The 21,302-nt window shown below is 41.0% G+C and overlaps 1 protein-coding gene across 3 annotated transcripts in view; it reads left to right on the top strand.

Moving 5' to 3' along the window:
• brf1a (BRF1 general transcription factor IIIB subunit a) overlaps positions 1 to 21,302 on the top strand; it is a 233,891-nt gene that overhangs the window by 96,533 nt on the left and 116,056 nt on the right. For all 3 annotated transcript variants that reach the window (XM_061987474.2, XM_072916242.1, XM_072916241.1), the window contains exons 13-16: positions 15,057 to 15,118; positions 15,369 to 15,450; positions 15,516 to 15,574; positions 17,989 to 18,254. In XM_061987474.2, the coding sequence (XP_061843458.2) occupies positions 15,057 to 15,118; positions 15,369 to 15,450; positions 15,516 to 15,574; positions 17,989 to 18,254 (469 nt within the window). The remainder of the gene's footprint in view (positions 1 to 15,056; positions 15,119 to 15,368; positions 15,451 to 15,515; positions 15,575 to 17,988; positions 18,255 to 21,302) is intronic.

Raw genomic sequence — 21,302 nt, 5'->3', positions numbered from 1 at the left:
GAACATACTTATTTTAAGGTATTTTTGGGTTCATTGAGGTTAGCTCATTTTACTTGTTTTGGAAAATCTTGACAAGCCAAATTTTCTTGTTCTATTGGCAGATAATTTTGCTTAGTTCAAATAAAATGCCCCTCATTTTTGTATTTTTTTACCTTGTTTTTGAACACTGACTTTTTGCAGTGTACAACTGAGCAATTCGGGGTCTCTTCCCTTTGTGGAAAAACACACACAAAAATAAACAACATGCTTCTGGCAACATTCTGGTTGCATATTTGACCCCTCTTCTTGGCAACAATGGTAGATTTGATATGAATGTGTTGCGTTCTTGGCACAGACTCGGCTTCTAAGCATTGTTCACAAATGTTTAGTAGGGTTAAGGTACAGTCTCTGGAACAGATATTGCAGAAACTCAATTTAACCTGCCTGAAACCCTTTAAAAACTTGTTTTTATGTGTCTTTGATATTGTCTTGTTTAAGGGTGTAACGGTACACAAAAAATTCGGTTCAGTACGTACCTCGGTTTAGAGGTCACGGTTCTGTTCATTTTCGGTACGGTAAGAAAACAACAAAATATACATTTTCTGGTTATTTATTTACCAACATTTGTAAACAATGGCTTTATCCTTTTAACATTGCTTTAAAATAGCTCTGTAGCTACTTAACATGTCCGTGTGTATTCCGTCCTACGTGTCTGTGTCCGTGACGTAAACAAGTTGACAGATAGTTAACATGAAGATCCCAAGGAAAGGGAAGAAAGAGTCCAGGCCTTTTATCTTTAAGAACCTTTAGTGGTTTTCACAAGAGAATGCACTTTTCCTTCCTTACTGTTTAATTGGTCATTTCTTCCTTTGTTTTCTCTTTTCCTTGTTTCCCTTTTGTTTTTGTTATCTTCTCTTCTTTATTTATTTATAAAACTGTATAAAGAGATACAAAATATGTCATGATCCGTGGTCCGGATCATGTTTGTTCAGTTAATTTCTGTTAGTTTTGGACTGCTTTAGTTCTTGGTTGTGCTCCTGTGAGTTTGTTTTGGTTGTCATGGTCACTCATTGTGTTCACCTGTCTCTGATTAGTGCTCGACCGCTCACCTGCTTCCCGAGCGCTAATCAGAGGCATTATTTAAGTTGCCTTTGCCAGTCACTCGTTCTGCCTTCGTTGTGTTTGTATCACGCGTTCATGCCACTGTCATGTCTGTGTAATCATGTTTTGTCTTAGTCATGTTTTGTTTAGTTTCTGGCTTTTCACTCCCTTGTCTTGTTTGCATGATTACCCATTAGTTTCACCTGTTCCACGTTTGGACTCATTGTGCACTCTTGTTTGTCACCATAGCAACCATTAGTTTTCACCTGTCACGTCACGCACCTGTTTCACGTTTTGAGTCACGCACCTGTTTTCGTTAATCATGTCTGTGTTATTTAAGCTTTTCATTTTCTGTTGTTCGTCCTGACGACATCCCCGCATTTATGCCCTCTGTCACACTCTGTCCACCTCGGCGCACTTTATGTCCATGCCAAGTAAGTTTGTTTATTATTGCCACAGTTAGTATTTTGTTTAATTGTTCATAGTTTCTGCCAATGCGCAAGTTTTGTGTTTATAGTCTAGTTTTGTACCTCCGCCCCTGTGCGCGCTTTTCGTTTATTCTTTTTTTTTGATAGTTTAAATAAATCATGTACCCACCTTCAAGCCTTGACCAGTCCAATTCACTTGCACCTCGGGAGAACAAACCAAGCCATAGTCCTAGTCATGACAGCCACGTAAGTTCTGTTTATGCCATGTCCTAGCCCAGGGGTCGGCAACCCGCGGCTCCGGAGCCACGTGCGGCTCTTTGATCACTCTGATGAGGCTCAGCTGCATACTTACGTAGCGGAGGTGTATAATGTAGCCCGGAAAAGTTAGGGCTGCATGGGATTCTGGGTATTTGTTCTGTTGTGTTTATGTTGTGTTACGGTGCAGATGTTCTCCCGAAATGTGTTTGTCATTCTTGTTTGGTGTGGGTTCACAGTGTGGCGCATTATTAGTAAGAGTGTTAAAGTTTTTTATACCGCCACCGTCAGTGTAACCTGTGTATGCCTTGCTGTCACTGACGTGAGCACGTAGAAGCCCCAAACAACGTGTGGCTGGGTCGGTACGCTGGTTGTAGTGGGCAGCAAATGCTGTTCCATCACGGCACGTTCGAGAGAATAGTTGCCCTGATATGCAGTGTTACTTCATTTTAAATTTCAATAGATTTTTGTGGCTCCCATTGTTTTCTTTAATTTGTGAAACTGGTCAAAATGGCTCTTTGACTGGTAAAGGTTGCCGACCCCTGTTCTAGCCCATGCAATGTCTTTATGTCACACCGGCTTATGTCTCGTTCTGACCAAGTAAGTTTCCATGTCCATGCCCTAGTTTCTGCTAAAGAGTAGCTCATTGGTTTTTAGGCACGCTTGCCTTTTTTCTTGTATTGTTTGCGTTTGTGGTATTTTGGATTATTTATGTTAATAAATCCAAGCCTACCTCCACACTGTCGTCCGGAGCCGTCTTTTGCGATGGAAGAACAACCCCGCAGCAAGCTGCGACCCCGTGTGACAAAATATATGTCAAATAAACACTACTAAGTAACTACATTTCTATAAATGTTTGCTGCACAACATGTTTTCACACATACACACACAGCCCTTACAATAGCATGTAAACAGTGCTCATAAAGTTATGTAAATAGCCGTCCAGAGCCCATGTAACACTCAAATATATAAATAAGATGTACACATGGAATGGTTGCAAACAACACAGGATAATATATATTATATACTGAGGAGGAGAGACAAACATTGCACCCTCCCTTAGAAGAGTGAGCTAGAAGTAAAGAAGCTACATGCTAAGTAGCAACAAGCTATCGTCGCACAGTACTATTTCTACACAACGTCTTCATGTCAGTCATAAAACAGACACAGGACTTACAGACAATGTTTCCAAGGCACTTTGTGGGAAGAAACGACAAACTTGGAGCGCTGAAACACATAAATCCGTCTCGTGTGTAAACGAGTGACTGTCGCGCAGAGACGACCGGAAACTAGAGGAGGGAGCAACTCGCCTTCAAAATAAAGGTCCCTTCTCATTACCTGATACTGTTACGTCACAGTGTGGAAACTCGTTCGGTGCACCTCCGTTCCGAATCGAACCCCCCGTACCGAAACGGTTCAATACAATCTTCGTTCAATGAATGTTCTGCAATTTGTCGTCCCCAAAGTAAGAACTGAACTGGGCAAGAAAGCATTTAGGTTTTCAGCACCGAAGGCTTGGAATAACCTACAATCGAATATTAAACTTCAAACCCTAGTTACGTTGAATGAGTTTAAAAATTCTGTGAAAGGACTGCAGTCTACCTTGTCTGTATGCACATGTGTCATGTGAGCAAGTTTTAATGTTGTAAATATGATGTTTTATGTATTTGTTTACTGTTTTTAATGTAACCTTGCTGCTGCCCTCTTGGCCAGGTCTCCCTTGGAAAAGAGATCTTTGATCTCAATGGGATTTTACCTGGTTATATAAAGGCTAATAATAATAAATAATACAAATACACGTACCGTTACACCCTTAGTCTTGTTGGAATACCACGGTTGTGTACAACGTTCCGTCTTTTTGCTGTTGATTGGTAGTGCAGCAAAGGAGCTCAATATTTGTCTCATCTGGCCATACAACTTTTGTCCCAAGGGTGTTTGGTTTGAAAGTGTATATTGTTGTTTTCTTCTAATGGATTTATTACAGTCTTTGCAATCTGGGTAATGTTTGCTGTGGTCTGGAACAACATGGCACACAAACAACTATGAGAAATACAGCCAATATTACATACAGATAATGTCATGAGACATGCAAATATAAATGAAATACACAGAGGACATCCATCCATCCATAAGTAAAGGAAATAAAATGAGTTCAAATAAACCTACAAACAAGGCATAATAATGCAATATGTACATTTAGCTAGCCTAAATAGTATGTTAGCATCGATTAGCTTGCGGCCATGGATTGACCAAATATGCCTGATAAGCACGCCAGCAAATCAATAAAATCAACAAAGCTTACAGCATAAATGTTTGGTGGACAAAATGAGACAAAGAATGAGTGGCATGAAACACGTCTTTCTGTGGCAGCGTCGGGGAAAGTTGTACATGTGAACGAACTCCGGTGAGTTCAAAGACCACCAAAATTAGGGCAAAACGGTGCTTGTCAAATACTCTCATCAGTGACTCATGTATAACATAAACAGTGGGGTTTCTAACAATTAGGAAGGTTTTGTGTCGGGTTTTTTCTCCTCCAGAAAATATATTAAAACACAAAATGTGTTTTTTTTCTTCATCTTTTTCCATTTTCACACATCTCTGAAAGAGGTCCAGGGAGCCGCTAAAGAGCCACATGCGGCTCTAGAGCATACTTGCCAACCTTGAGACCTCCGATTTTGGGAGGTGGGGGGGGGGGCGTGGTTGGGGCGTGGCTAAAAGGGGAGGAGTATATTTACAGCTAGAATTCACCAAGTCAAGTATTTTATATATATATAAGAAATACTTGACGTTCAGTGAATTCTAACTATATACAGGTAAAAGCCAGTAAATTAGAATATTTTGAAAAACTTGATTTATTTCAGTAATTGCATTCAAAAGGTGTAACTTGTACATTATATTTATTCATTGCACTCAGACTGATGCATTCAAATGTTTATTTCATTTAATTTTGATGATTTGAAGTGGCAACAAATGAAAATCCAAAATTCCGTGTGTCACAAAATTAGAATATTACTTAAGGCTAATACAAAAAAGGGATTTTTAGAAATGTTGGCCAACTGAAAAGTATGAAAATGAAAAATATGAGCATGTACAATACTCAATACTTGGTTGGAGCTCCTTTTGCCTCAATTACTGCGTTAATGCGGCGTGGCATGGAGTCGATGAGTTTCTGGCACTGCTCAGGTGTTATGAGAGCCCAGGTTGCTCTGATAGTGGCCTTCAACTCTCCTGCGTTTTTGGGTCTGGCATTCTGCATCTTCCTTTTCACAATACACCACAGATTTTCTATGGGGCTAAGGTCAGGGGAGTTGGCGGGCCAATTTAGAACAGAAATACCATGGTCCGTAAACCAGGCACGGGTAGATTTTGCGCTGTGTGCAGGCGCCAAGTCCTGTTGGAACTTGAAATCTCCATCTCCATAGAGCAGGTCAGCAGCAGGAAGCATGAAGTGCTCTAAAACTTGCTGGTAGACGGCTGCGTTGACCCTGGATCTCAGGAAACAGAGTGGACCGACACCAGCAGATGACATGGCACCCCAAACCATCACCCAACCATGCAAATTTTGCATTTCCTTTGGAAATCGAGGTCCCAGAGTCTGGAGGAAGACAGGAGAGGCACAGGATCCACGTTGCCTGAAGTCTAGAGTAAAGTTTCCACCATTAGAGCACTTCATGTACCTGTGTGTGTGTGTGTGTGTGTGTGTGTGTGTATGTATATATATATATATATATATATATATATATATATATATATACATACATACATACATACATATATATATATATATATATATATATATATATATATACATATATATATATATATATATATATATATATATATATATATATATATATATATATATATATATATATATATATATATATATATATATATATATATATTTATATATAGAAGAAGAAGTTTATTTTCTTCAACTTGTGCAAACGCTCAGCTGCACTTAGCGAGGAAAGAAGAGAGAGACGCGGCTCCCCAGACGACTTCTGTCATCTGTAAACCTCTGTTGACTCATTTCTGACCGAGGCCCACGTCATCGGACGGGGAAGGAACAGTCCTTTGCCTTCATGATGGCCTCTGTGACCTGCTAATGACACCCCAGGTCACCATCTTTGTCACAGAGTGATCCTGCAAAATCCAGAAGTCGGATCCACGTTGGACACTTGTCTTCAGCCGCGGTCTTGGGAGCTTCTAATGGACTAATTAGACTGGGACTTTAAACGTGAGCACCTGTTCAATGAATATTTGACGCACAGCTTTGTGTTAAATCATCATTTTAAACCTTGAAGCGTCTTTTCCACACACACCCCCCCCCCCCCCCCCCTTGAATTGATAATGGCTCATTACTCATTAATGGTCGCTGATGATGTCCTCGGGGGCAGCTGGGACGATGATGACATGTGGCCGCACCAGAGGAACACGGGAGCTGTGGAAGTGGAGGAAGGGGTCTCTGTGGACGCGTTAGCAGTTATGATTGGACTTAATGCGCGTCCTCCGGCTCTACGGGAAGGAAGTCGTCATGTTTGGTGACGGGGTGTCACATGGCAGGATTAAACCTGCGCAACACGAGCATTGACTTGGAGTTGCTCGCATAAACCATCAAGCTTCGGAGGGAGGCGTTTCCATCGAGTAACTTCTGCGCGAATAACCTTGGTCTCGGAGGGAGGGGGGGAGCAGGTGGTTGAGTGGGCGTCCGCTCCACCGAGGTCGACCGGGTCACGTTTTAATGGGCTCGCCCCGACCCGCCCGTGTCAGCGAGAGTCTCGCACTCTATTTATTGCCTGGCCTTGTTTCTGAAAGGAGGGGCAGTCCTGGAGGAGCTCTCACACCACCACCTGCTTTGTGCTTGTTTTGATCAGACCTGCAGATAACAACATGGCTGCAACAGACTGAAAAAGACTCGGTGGTCTAGTCTGACCCTCTGAAGGCCAGGGGAAGAATTATTAGTCTACCTTTTGGACTGGGGCGGTCTTTGTCCCATTGATGAGCAGCGTCTGAGTCAGAGTGAAGATCGTGGCGTGAACGTGTCGTCATCCTGCGGTGTCCTCTGGAGGAGGAGGAGGATGAAGGGAAAAAGCAGCATTGTACACTGCAAAAAGTCAGTGTTCAAAAACAAGAAAAAATAGTCCAAAAATTAGAGGTATTTTACTTGAACTAAGCAAAATTATCTGCCAATAGAACAAGAAAACTTGGCTTGTCAAGACTTTCCAAAACAGGTCAAATTAGCTAACCTCAATGAACCCAAAAATACCTTAAAATAAGTATATTCTCACTAATAACAAGTGCACTTTACTTGGTAGAAAAACAAATATGAGGCCTTTTTTATCAATATGTTGAAAAATATTCTTCAATTAAGTAAATGCTAGTGCCATTATCTTGACATATTGATATGCACTCGCCATTACATTTCTTGCCTTTTTCCCATCGATAACATGACATCATCGCGCCAAGTGCGTGCTCTTTCAGTCAATTATATATATATATATATATATATATATATATATATATATATATATATATATATATATACAAACCCCGTTTCCATATGAGTTGGGAAATTGTGTTAGATGTAAATATAAACGGAATACAATGATTTGCAAATCCTTTTCAACCCATATTCAGTTGAATGCACTACAAAGACAACATATTTGATGTTCAAACTCATAAACTTTATTTTTTTTTTGCAAATAATAATTAACTTAGAATTTCATGGCTGCAACACGTGCCAAAGTAGTTGGGAAAGGGCATGTTCACCACTGTGTTACATGGCCTTTCCTTTTAACAACACTCAGTAAACGTTTGGGAACTGAGGAGACACATTTTTGAAGCTTCTCAGGTGGAATTCTTTCCCATTCTTGCTTGATGTACAGCTTAAGTTGTTCAACAGTCCGGGGGTCTCCGTTGTGCTATTTTAGGCTTCATAATGCGCCACACATTTTCAATGGGAGACAGGTCTGGACTACAGGCAGGCCAGTCTAGTCTTTTACTATGAAGCCACGTTGATGTAACACGTGGCTTGGCATTGTCTTGCTGAAATAAGCAGGGGCGTCCATGGTAACGTTGCTTGGATGGCAACATATGTCTCCAAAACCTGTATGTACCTTTCAACATTAATGGCGCCTTCACAGATGTGTAAGTTACCCATGTCTTGGGCACTAATACACCCCCATACCATCACAGATGCTGGCTTTTCAACTTTGTACCTATAACAATCCGGATGGTTCTTTTCCTCTTTGGTCCGGAGGACACGACGTCCACAGTTTCCAAAAACAATTTGAAATGTGGACTCGTCAGACCACAGAACACTTTTCCACTTTGTATCAGTCCATCTTAGATGAGCTTAGGCCCAGTGAAGCCGACGGCGTTTCTGGGTGTTGTTGATAAACGGTTTTCGCCTTGCATAGGAGAGTTTTAACTTGCACTTACAGATGTAGCGACCAACTGTAGTTACTGACAGTGGGTTTCTGAAGTGTTCCTGAGCCCATGTGGTGATATCCTTTACACACTGATGTCGCTTGTTGATGCAGTACAGCCTGAGGGATCGAAGGTCACGGGCTTAGCTGCTTACGTGCAGTGATTTCTCCAGATTCTCTGAACCCTTTGATGATATTACGGAGCGTAGATGGTGAAATCCCTAAATTCCTTGCAATAGCTGGTTGAGAAAGGTTTTTCTTAAACTGTTCAACAATTTGCTCACGCATTTGTTGACAAAGTGGTGACCCTCGCCCCATCCTTGTTTGTGAATGACTGAGCATTTCATGGAATCGACTTTTATACCCAATCATGGCACCCACCTGTTCCCAATTAGCCTGTTCACCTGTGGGATGTTCCAAATAAGTGTTTGATGAGCATTCCTCAACTTTATCAGTATTTATTGCCACCTTTCCCAACTTCTTTGTCACGTGTTGCTGGCATCAAATTCTAAAGTTAATTATTATTTACAAAAAAAAACGTTTATCAGTTTGAACATCAAATATGTTGTCTTTGTAGCATATTCAACTGAATATGGGTTGAAAAAGATTTGCAAATCATTGCATTCCGTTTAGATCTAACACAATTTCTCAACTCATATGGAAACAGGGTTTGTACTTCATTTTTATCTTCAAAAAATTTTTGGTAAATGTATCAAAACCAGTCTTTTTGAATACTATCGGGTTCTTGGTCACCTCTCTGACTAGACTAAGATGAATGCAGCAATGTGCAGAGACATCCCGGATGAAAACCGACGCTTCCCATCCGACATGATGGCGTTTGAGAGGTGCTGCAAAGAGGAATGGGCCAAACTGCCCAAAGATAGGTGTGCCAAGCTTGTGGCATCGTATTCAAAAATACTTGAGGCTGGAATTGCTGTCAAGGGTGCGTCAACAAAGTACTGAGCAAAGACTGTGAATACCTACGTGCACTATATTAATATGATGGGGGCGGCACAGAACCCTGGATGAATAATATAGACATAGATAGTCATATGGTCATATTTTACACTAGTATTTGAATTTGTGAAGCCCTTTGAGACATTTCTGATTAAGCGCTATATAAATGAAATGTGATTGATTGATTGATATACAGTATAATGAATATAATTGGATATTAAGAGTGTGTCATAGTTTGACTCCTACCTTGTTTACTTCCAAGACAACCTCCTTAAAATGTTGTGATAAATCAGAAATATCAAGCAGCTAAAATGCGCCAAACATGGATAAGTGTGGAGAGAGTGTTTTGCATATTTTTCCCATCATGCACTCTAATGGATTTAAATGGGTATAATTTACAATTTTGTTATGCTGTTAGGACGTTTTTTGTAATATCCACTATGTTCAGGGAGCAGGTTGTGTTATGTGACTGTGTGTTGACCTTTGTTAGTTGCATTTTTTTTTTTGTACCATGTAGGGATGATGTTTGATAAGAAATTATCGAGTTCGAGCCCATTATAGAATCTTCTTTTCGAACCGATCCCTTATCGGTTCTCTTATCGAATCCAGATAGGTTGTTGTATATGGAAAAAAACACTATTTGGTTTAACAAAAGCTCACTTTTATTTTATAAGAAACAAATAAAATAAATAAATATTGACTGTTACCCCCCTAAAAAAAAATAAAAAAAAATATTGACTGTTGTCACCCAAAGTATATTAAGTGGGATTTTTCAGAAAAACAAATATATACAGTAACACAAAAACAACCTGTCTCTGTGATCACTATAGGTGTATAAATAATAATATAGTGTTAAATAAAATCAGTCCCTTGGGCACAAAACTGAAAATAACACAGCTCTCCAAAAAGTGCACTTCTGCTGCTATTGGAACATACTAACTACACACACAGGCAGACAGCTAACAAACAATCCAAGACGTCTAATAAAGTTCCAAAGCAGATGAATCCATTTAGGCTCTTTATTGTTGTTGATCTTGCTTTGTCTTTTCCTATCTTTACTTTTGTCTTGCACTGGACTGTTATTTTTTATTGTTTTTAAACTGAAATACACACAATGACAAATGTATAAGCTATGTGATTCAATTAACATACTGAAGTGTAATACACAATATGTAAATATTAGCTTCACACAAATATACAGTACTATCATCAAACAAATACTTCTGAGTGTTGAAACTATTTCGATGGTGGAAATACATGACTGGCAGCCATTTTAAGTCCTCAAAACATCCATTGAAACAGTGCACAAAAATCGTTTTTCGATAAACATCTTAGTATCAAACTTAACCACTTTCCACCTTAATATTGACTTACATAAACAAGTTAAACAGTTTACTTACAGACTTATATTTTCCAAGGCTTGTAAGAGCTAACACAACTTGTCTACTTCTCAATTGTCTCATGAACTGAACTGACGTCGCCAACCCGGAAGTGCCCAAGCTATTGACGCGTAGTATTTTCATATCCCCATAGAGTCTACAATCATAGGGCATAACATTGCCAATTTGGGATTCGTTCCCAGGGATTCGAATCAAAAAACAACTCTTTTTCTTTACCTCGATAACGGGAACCGGTACTCAAAAACGGATTTGAGTCCATGGAATCGGTTCTTTTCTTATCGAACAACCGGGAGAACCGGTTTCGAACATCCTCCCTAGTACCATGACTAGGGAAGGTTGTTTGGTCATATTGTGTCATAGAGCGAAATGCTGTGCTATTATTTCAAAGTGCTTTCGAGTGTCATTGATCTGATTCACTCACATTTTCAGCAAATGTGTAGCATTCAGAGAATGCAATGCTTTGTTGAACTAATGGCGTAGTTTGGACACCCCTGCTGTATGCAGTGTCGCTAAAAAGATACAGTAAAAAGCTAGCGCACGAGGATATAATAGTGATGAATATTGCTGCTATTGAGGGATTAGTTATGACATTGTGTATTTCAAAAGGCAATAAAAAAGTATTTGCATCAAATTCTGAGCTTCACGCACCTTGGCATAGAATTTATTGCTCTCAAAGCGGTGGTTGAATGATCCATACATGAGTGCCCCCCGACACAGGGGCCTGTCTTATCCTGAGTCTCGGTGCTGGCTCTTATCTCCACTCAGTCTTTACGCACGGGAAGTTCTTAGAGGGCTGGGCCCGCCTGATAGCGAGTGACCCGAGCGGATCAACGGGATTTTTTTAACTCCTCATTGAGGGGGGGGTTTAAGATTAGGAAAGGTTCTGCTTAATGAAGCGCTGCTTCGTGGTGGCCCCGGAGGGTCGTGTGGAGGTCTTAGTACTACAGTGTTTTACTTTTGACAGCCTAAAGTCTGTTATGGTTTCACTTTAAGCGCTAAAAGCGTGTTTCTTTGCGATGCGACGTCGCCAACAAGTGGCCCGGCATGCACATTACAGTGGAAACCAGGTCATTTTTTACTCATAATAAATAATTTGAATGCAATTGATCAAAAACACAAAACACTTTTCCAAGGGAATAATTTCAGTTTAACGTACAAAAAGCAATGTAAAATACATATATATGTATGTAATATCAGCTGCATTTCTGTTGTTTGTGTGCCATGTACAAACCCCGTTTCCATATGAGTTGGGAAATTGTGTTAGATGTAAATATAAACGGAATACAATGATTTGCAAATCCTTTTCAACCCATATTCAGTTGAATATGCTACAAAGACAACATATTTGATGTTCAAACTCATAAACATTTTTTTTTTTTTTTTTCAAATAATAATTAACTTAGAATTTCATGGCTGCAACACGTGCCAAAGTAGTTGGGAAAGGGCATGTTCACCACTGAGTTACATGGCCTTTCCTTTTAACAACACCCAGTAAACGTTTGGGAACTGAGGAGACACATTTTTTAAGCTTCTCAGGTGGAATTCTTTCCCATTCTTGCTTGATGTACAGCTTAAGTTGTTCAACAGTCCGGGGGTCTCCGTTGTGCTATTTTAGGCTTCATAATGCGCCACACATTTTCAATGGGAGACAGGTTTGAACTACAGGCAGGCCAGTCTAGTACCCGCACTCTTTTACTATGAAGCCACGTTGATGTAACACGTGGCTTGGCATTGTCTTGCTGAAATAAGCAGGGGCGTCCATGGTAACGTTGCTTGGATGGCAACATATGTTGCTCCAAAACCTGTATGTACCTTTCAGCATTAATGGCGCCTTCACAGATGTGTAAGTTACCCATGTCTTGGGCACTAATACACCCCCATACCATCACACATGCTGGCTTTTCAATTTTGCGCCTATAACAATCCGGATGGTTCTTTTCCTCTTTGGTCCGGAGGACACGACGTCCACAGTTTCCAAAAACCATTTGAAATGTGGACTCGTCTGACCACAGAACACTTTTCCATTTTGTATCAGTCCATCTTAGATGAGCTCAGGCCCAGCGAATGCGACGGCGTTTCCGGGTGTTGTTGATAAACGGTTTTCGCCTTGCATAGGAGAGTTTTAACTTGCACTTAAAGATGTAGCGACCAACTGTAGTTACTGACAGTGGGTTTCTGAAGTGTTCCTGAGCCCATGTGGTGATATCCTTTACACACTGATGTCGCTTGTTGATGCAGTACAGTCTGAGGGATCGGAGGTCACGGGCTTAGCTGCTTACGTGCAGTGATTTCTCCACATTCTCTGAACCCTTTGATGATATTACGGACCGTAGATGGTGAAATCCCTAAATTCCTTGCAATAGCTGGTTGAGAAAGGTTTTTCTTAAACTGTTCAACAATTTGCTCAAGCATTTGTTGACAAAGTGGTGACCCTCGCCCCATCCTTGTTTGTGAATGACTGAGCATTTCATGGAATCTACTTTTATACCCAATCATGGCACCCACCTGTTCCCAATTTGCCTGTTCACCTGTGGGATGTTCCAAATAAGTGTTTGATGACTTTATCAGTATTTATTGCCACCTTTCCCAACTTCTTTGTCACGTGTTGCTGGCATCAAATTCTAAATTTAATGATTATTTTCAAAAAAAAAAAGTTTATGAGTTTGAACATCAAATATGTTGTCTTTGTAGCATATTCAACTGAATATGGGTTGAAAATGATTTGCAAATCATTGTATTCCGTTTATATTTACATCTAACACAATTTCCCAACTCATATGGAAACGGGGTTTGTAGTTCCAGACCACAGCAAACGTTTCCCAGCTTGCAAAGATTGTACTAAATCCATTAGAAGAAGACAGCCTGCCATTTCCTTTAACTTGGACACACACATCTATACCTTTTGGCCATTATAAGCCAGTAATTTCCAGGAGTTATCTCACCATCTGAGAAGCTTCTGTTATACTAATGTTTTCCAATGTTGCAAAAATGTGTAGAATAAAAATTAAAATACAACATTTCTGCCAACGAAGATTTGCGTATTTGCTAAAATGCACATTTACATCATGTGTTGCCTTCATTATAAGACTTATATATAGCATTATAAGACTTATATATAGCATTATAAGACTTATATATAGCATTATAAGACTTATATATAGCATTATAAGACTTATATGTATATAGCATTATAAGACTTATATATAGCATTACAAGACTTAAATATAGCATTATAAGACTTATATATAGCATTATAAGACTTATATATAGCATTATAAGACTTATATATAGCTCCAGACGGATTTTTAAAAATGTAATTTTGGTCCAATATGGCTCTTTCAACATTTTTGGGTTGCTGACCCCTGGTCTAACTTGTTGCACATGCTATCAGCCCAAAGACACCTAATGAATGACAAGACGCTTCACTTTAAGTTATCGAGTTCGATTCATCGACTTGACCATTTTTTGCTGATATTGGACCAATATCGAACCTGTAAACACCCCCTATTTTTCACCCTTTATCCACGATCTGTGGCTCCGTGGTGGCTTAGTTGGCAGGCGGCATAGAACTATGGTCACTAGAGATGTCCGATAATATCGGACTGCCGATATATCGGCCGATAAATGCTTTACAATGTAATATCGGAAATTATCGGTATCTGTTTCAAAAAGTTAAATTCATGACTTTTTAAAATGCCGCTTTGTACACGGACGTAGGGAGAAGTACAGAGCGCCAATAAACCTTAAAGGCACTGCCTTTGCGTGTCGGCCCAGTCACATAATATCTACGGCTTTTCACACACACAAGTGAATGCAAGCATACTTGGTCAACAGCCATACAGGTCACACTGAGGGTGGCCGTATAAACAACTTTAACACTGTTACAAATATGCGCCACACTGTGAACCCACACCAAACAAGAATGACAAACACATTTCGGGAGAACATCCGCACCGTAACGCAACATAAACACAACAGAACAAATACCCAGAAACCCTTGCAGCACTAACTCTTCTGGGATGCCACAATATACACCCCCCGCTGCCCCTCAACCCCGCCCACTTCAACCTCCTCATGCTCTCTCAGCGGAGAGCATGTCCCAAATTCCAAGCTGCCGTTTTGAGGCATGTTAAAAAAAATAATGTACTTTGTGACTGCAATAATAAATATGGCAGTGCCATGTTGGCATTTTTTTCCATAACTTGAGTTGATTTATTTTGGAAAACCTTGTTACATTGTTTAATGCATCCAGCGGGGCATCACCACAAAATTAGGGATAATAATGTGTTAATTCCACGACTGTATATATCGGAATCGGTAATTAAGAGTTGGACAATATCGGAATATCGGATATCAACAAAAAAGCCATTATCGGACATCTCTAATGGTCACCCTGTGATGATGTCATAGAGGGGCAGCAAAGTTTAGGGATAGTCACGTAACTCCAAACAAAAAAGTGCTGTTGAAAATGCCCCAAGAAAGGTTTGACCGTCTCTGTGTGACAGGTGATTCCGTTGAAGGCGGCGAGCTGGACCTCAGCGGCATTGACGACAGCGAGATTGAGCTGGTACGCACGCACTGACTGACACTCCAAACGATGTTGAAAATCAATCCGTGCTCGTTAGACCGCAGCTGCCTGACTTGACCTCGGACCTTTCCACCTTAACTCATCTCGTCAGCCATCATTGCAAATCTATGATATCCGCTCGCAGAGGTTGGTTGTAAGCGCCGGCTGGTGTGTGTGTGTGTGTGTGTGTGTGTGTGTGTGTGTGTGTGTGTGTGTGTGTGTGTGTGTGTGTGTGTGTGTGTGTGCACAGTACCTGCTGAATGACCAGGAGGTCCAGGTGAAGACGGCCATGTGGATCGCCCAGAACTCGGACTACCTCAAGGAGCAGAAAGGTTTGTCACGCCACCGCCATCTTGTCGCGGACGTCGCCAGCTGAAATGTGGCCGCTGTTTTGCAGAAAAGGAAGCCAAGATTGCCTTGGAGAAGGAGCAAGGCGTCTACAAGGAGAAGAGGAAGGTAGGAAGCATCGGAAAAATGACATTTATAGTAGTAATGTAAACAACAAATTAGTGTTGTCCCAATACCAATATTTTGGGACCGGTACCAAAATAATTTCGGTACTTTTCAATACTTTTTTTAAATAAAGGGGACCACCAAAAATTGCATTATTAGCTTTATTTTAACACAAAATCTTAGGGTACATTAAACATATGTTTCTTATTGCAAGTTTGTCCTTAAATAAAATAGTGAACATACTAGACCAGTGTTTTTCAACCACTGTGCCACGGCACACTAGTGTGCCGTGAGATACAGTCTGGTGTGCCGTGGTAGATCGTCTAGTTTCACTTATTTGGGTTAAAAATATTTTTTGCAAACCAGTAATTATAGTCTGCACATCATGTGTTGTTGTTGAGTGTCGGTGCTGTCTAGAGCTCGGCAGAGTAACCATGTAATACTCTTCCATATCAGTAGGTGGCTAATTGCGTTGTAGATGTCGGGAACAGCGGGAGGCAGTGTGCAGGTAAAAAGGTGTCTAATGCTTAAACCAAAAATAAACAAAAGGTGAGTGCCCCTAAGAAAAGGCATTGAAGCTTAGGGAAGGCTATGCAGAAGAAAACTAAAACTGAACTGGCTACAAAGTAAACACAAACAGAATGCTGGACGACAGCAAAGACTTACTGCGGAGCAAAGACGGCGTCCACAAAGTACATCCCAACATGACATGACAATCAACAATGTCCCCACAAAGAAGGAGAAAAACAACTGAAATATTCTTGATTGCTAAAACAAAGCAGGTGTGGGGAATAGCGGTCAAGGACGACATGAAACTGCTACAGGAAAATACCAAAAAAGAGGAAAAAGCCACCAAATTAGGAGTGCAAGACAAGAACTAAAACACTACACAAAAACTCCAAATAAGTCAGGGTGTGATGTGACAGGTGGTGACAGTACACCTACTTTGAGACAAGAGCAACATTGATGCACGCTTGGTTATGGTCATACCCAACAATTGACTTTAAACTTTTTACTGTCAGCTGTGTTTCCCTTTTTAATGATTTCTGCTGGTGGTGTGCCTCCGAATTTTTTCAACGCAAAAAATGTGCCTTGGCTCAAAAAAGATTGAAAAACACTACTAGACAACTTGTCTTTTAGTAGTAAGTAAACAAACAAAGGCTCCTATTTTAGCTGCAGACGTATGCAGTAACATCCATCCATCCATTTTCGACCGCTTATCCCTTTCGGGGTTGCAGGGGGGTGCTGGAGCCTACCTCAGCTACAATCGGGCGGAAGGCGGTGTACACCCTGGACAAGTCATCCCCTCATCACAGATAGACAGACAACATTCACACTCACATTCACACACTAAGGACAATTTAGTGTTGCCAATCAACCTATCCCCAGGTGCATGTCTTTGATTTAGATTTAGATTTATTGGTCCCCATTGGGGAAATTAATTTTCACTGCCGTACATTTAAACAGTAGACATTACACATTAAAAAAACAAAAATAACAAAAAGACATCATACATGACCAACACATTTACAGGCTAGTCAGACAGGTCGGCCGGGCCTGCTGTTTAGGGCGGCTATAGCTGCGGGGATAAGGCTTTTCCCGAGGCGGGCCCTCCGGAATTTGATAGTTCTGTACCTGCGCCCTGATGGTTGTGGGACGATGTATTGGTGTAGTGGGTGAGTGATATTCTGGAATGATGGACCTGTGGTTTAGATCTGAAATCTTGGGTGTGGGTAGGCCGATGATTTTAGCTGCTATGTTTGTGATGCGTGTGAGTTTGGTTTTCACAGTTTTCCAATAGATACTTTTGTGTTGACTTTTCAGTCGCTCCAATCCTCCTTCTCCTCCCGCTCACTGTTAAAGACAACAGATGATTAGATTAACACGTACCACCTGTGCAATCTTAATCATCTGCCAGCTGTGTCTCGCCGTCAGCACATGCCACGCCCCCGTCTGATGGCGCTCTGTTTTCAGCACCCTGGACAGAGGCGGTGACCTTTTCTCCTGCAAGCGCGCTGATCACATTCCCTTTCCACAAGACCGTTTAGTATTTTTTACATAAGTCGTAAAGCCGGATCAAAACGAAGAACCGTTTTATTCCCTCAGCCATCGGGCTCATGAACACAAACTGATCTATCTTTTGCACTGAGTTCACTTTCACCGACTGCTCACTGTCCACTTCACTCATGTGTTTATGTACACGCACAGACCAGGTCTTTTATCTTACTGCGTTCATATCCTGTTTTGACATTCTATTTTCAGCTTAGTTCTGCTAGTTAATGTTTCATGTAGCGCCATTGCACCAAAAACAAATCCTAGTGTCTGAACCCTTGCTGACAAGGGCAGTAAAAGGATTCTGATCTGATCCAGACCCAGCACTGGTCAGAGTAGTAAACGCACCGTCTTCTTTCCTTCAGCCCCGAGCAAAGCCGAGGAGGCACGCGTCCATCCGGGCCAACACGGCCGACGAGGCCATCGAGAAGATGCTGGAGCAGAAGAAGATCTCGTCCAAGATCAACTACGACGTGCTGAAGGACCTCGACGTGAAGCCCCCCGCCGCCAGCCCCGCACGCACGGCCGAACCTTCGAGGGCCCCGAGTGCCGCCAGGCTGAGCGGACGCAGCCAGAGACCTGGCCGGGCGCCACTCAGCCTCAGCACGCCGCTCAGCTCGCTGGGGAAAAGGTTAGTCCTTGTTGGTGATGTTTATCTTTTCTGTACACTTGATTTTTTAGCAGTAACAAAAATATTGCTCAGTCAGCATAAATAGCCCTAAGGAGTAGTAAGACTTTACAGCGCATACAGAGCAAGATAAAGATGCTGACCACCAGTGTTGGGTTAGTTACTGAAAACCAGTAACTAGTTACAGTTATGAGTTACTTTATTTCTAATTTTTTGTTTTTGTTTTTTAAAGGCCCCCTTTAATGCCCTTTTAGCCTTCATTTCAGTACTGTTTTTGCACTGGAGAATAATACAATCTGTTGATCAACTTGACATGCATTTGCATCACTGAACTCTGCTAAGCAATGTGGTCTACATACAAGACACAAAGACAAAGATCTGTTTCAAAGGGCCAATTTGTTTCAGGCCAGAACAAATTGACAAAACTATTTGAAATAGCTGCAACATAACATACATAAGTAACAAACAGCATAACAACAACATAGCTGTAAAGCAAGGAAGGCACACACTACATACACAAAGCCTAACCAGGCGTTTTTTTTCTCTGAAGGAATTCTGAAATAAAATCATGTCTGAAACCCAGAACACTCTACACATTTCCCCAGTTTTAGTTTAGAGATAAGGAAAGATTGGCCTGGCCCACTAGCATCCCACTTTATGTTTGTGAACTTCATAGTCTATACATTTAGAGTGATGTGATAATCAAACACTCTAGAAGTCTAGAATGGAAGAGTATATAAGAGAATTGACAGAGTGTGTGTACCTTTAGTGTGCAGTGCCTCGTTAAAATCCAGCCGCTGTTGCGTAGCAGGTGAAGTGGGTCTCTCTTTACTAGCTTTGTCGAAGCATGTTGCTTTTGTAGCTGTTTCAGCAGATTTGAATTGCTAGGATAGGATCTTTAATCCAAGACACAACTTACGTTTAACTAAAATGTTCTTTTCTTTGTGGCCGACAAAAGAAAAGTAGTGAGAATAATCTCCATGTTAAGAAACTCGTCTTCGGGCTTCGCCATGACGTCTTGTTAGTAAACACAGACACGCCCCCTCCAACACACACACACACACAGAGCGCGCCTCTTCTCTGTCGCCTTACTTTGTAACGCGTTAGTCCCAACACTGCTGACCAGCTATTGGCATCTAGGGGTGTCAAAATGTTTGTATTTTGAATGAATCGTGATTCTTACCTGTAACGATTCTTAATGGATTTGTATTTGACTTTATTAAATGTTTGGGTAGAATTTTATTTTTGTTTATTTTATGGAGGACTGTAGTTAATCATACAACTGGCACCCAATCTTATTAAAAAAGTATAGGGGGCATGGGGGTGGGAACAGTCAGATGTCTGATGGGTGTTACGTTGATGTTGCAGCAATGCAATGTCCAGAGCACAATTATTGAGGTGGTGAAGAGTGAGGTAATAAGATGGTCCGGGGCAACAAAGGGGCAGGCTGTTCATTTAGCAGTCTCACAGCCTGGGGATACAGACTGTGAGACATTCTGGTGGTCCTGGCGCGAATCGATCTATACCTCCTCCCAGAGGGTAGCAGGTTGAAGAGGCCATGTGCTGGTAGGGATGTCCCGATCCAGGTTTTTGCACTTCCGATCCGATACCGATATTGTTTTTGCATTTCCGATCCGATACCGATACCGATACTGACCGACACTGGCCTATCCGAGCATGTATTAAAGTTTAAAGTTATTTAGCCTACTTAGTTGTCAGAATCACGTTGAAAAGGGTTTTAGTACTCTTGATAACAACTAGCCAGCTGAATTAGGTGAGTTTGAATAATACACAATGGTTGGTAACAAGAAACTGGCCTGTTTATTCAAGGATAAACACAAAATAGACAAAATTATACATGACAAACAGAAATGGCATCATTGAACTAGGGCTGGGCGATATGGCCTTTTTTTAATATTGCGATATTTTAAGGCCATATTGCGATACACGATATATATCTCGATATTTTGCCTTAGCCTTGAATGAACACTTGATGCATATAATCACAGCAGTATGATGATTCTATGTGTTTTGATTGATTGATTGAGACTTTTATTAGTAGGTTGCACAGTGAAGTACATATTCCGTACAATTGACCACTAAATGGTAACACCCCAATAAGTTTTTCAACTTGTTTAAGTCGGGGTCCACTTAAATTGATTCATGATACAGATATATACTATCAGATATATACTATCATCATAATACAGTCATCACACAAGATAATCACATTTAATTATTTACATTATTTATAATCCAGGGTGTGGAGGGGGGCGCCGGATGTAAGTGTCAGAGTTTGATATGAGAATAAATCTAAAGTTAAAATATAGGGTAGAAATGCACCCATTTGCAGGAAATGTAGTCTTGATTTTCAAAATGTTCTTTCAAGGCTTGCATGTCTACATTAAAACATTCTTCTTCATACTGCATTAATATATGCTACTTTTAAACTTTCATGCAGAGAAGGAAATCACAACTAAAAAAATCACTAATTTTTTCATACGGTGTTGAAGTGGAAATTTTGCCTCAGCATTTTGATGGTGTGGACGTGTGGCACCGAATGGAGATAAGCGTCTCGACAGACGTCACAATATTTGAACAATGATGACGAAAACTGTTTTCTCTGTCGTGTCCGTGTGTCGAAAATTGTTATGCGCTTATTTTGTTATTTGATTTTGTGCGTGGCATATAATTGCTATGCGCAGAGAACGTTTAAACAGTGCGCAATTGCACAGGCGAGCACCTTAGAGGGAGCGTTGCTCGCACGGCTGCGCTAGCATCACAGCTAACGTTAGCCATGCTGCTACCTCTCTGCTCGGGGAGGACGTATACGTATGTGACGTATGACGTGACAGTATGTGACGTGTGTAAGAAGGTGTGCTCGCTGTCTGTGAGAGGGAGACACAGGAAAGAGTGAGAAGAGCCTGTCGTGTAATGCCAGCAGCTAAAAGCAACTGCGTGAGAATTCACAGACGTGTGGATGTGTTGAAGGTGTGCTGGAAAATGCAGAACGGGAATTACGGAGCAGCAGAAAAGTGGAATGTATTATTT

This window comes from Nerophis lumbriciformis, linkage group LG26 (assembly GCF_033978685.3).
Source record: "Nerophis lumbriciformis linkage group LG26, RoL_Nlum_v2.1, whole genome shotgun sequence".
In the NCBI taxonomy this organism is placed as follows: domain Eukaryota; kingdom Metazoa; phylum Chordata; class Actinopteri; order Syngnathiformes; family Syngnathidae; genus Nerophis; species Nerophis lumbriciformis.
Note: the sequence above shows the minus strand (reverse complement) of the source record. Positions and strands in the feature narration are given on the sequence as shown.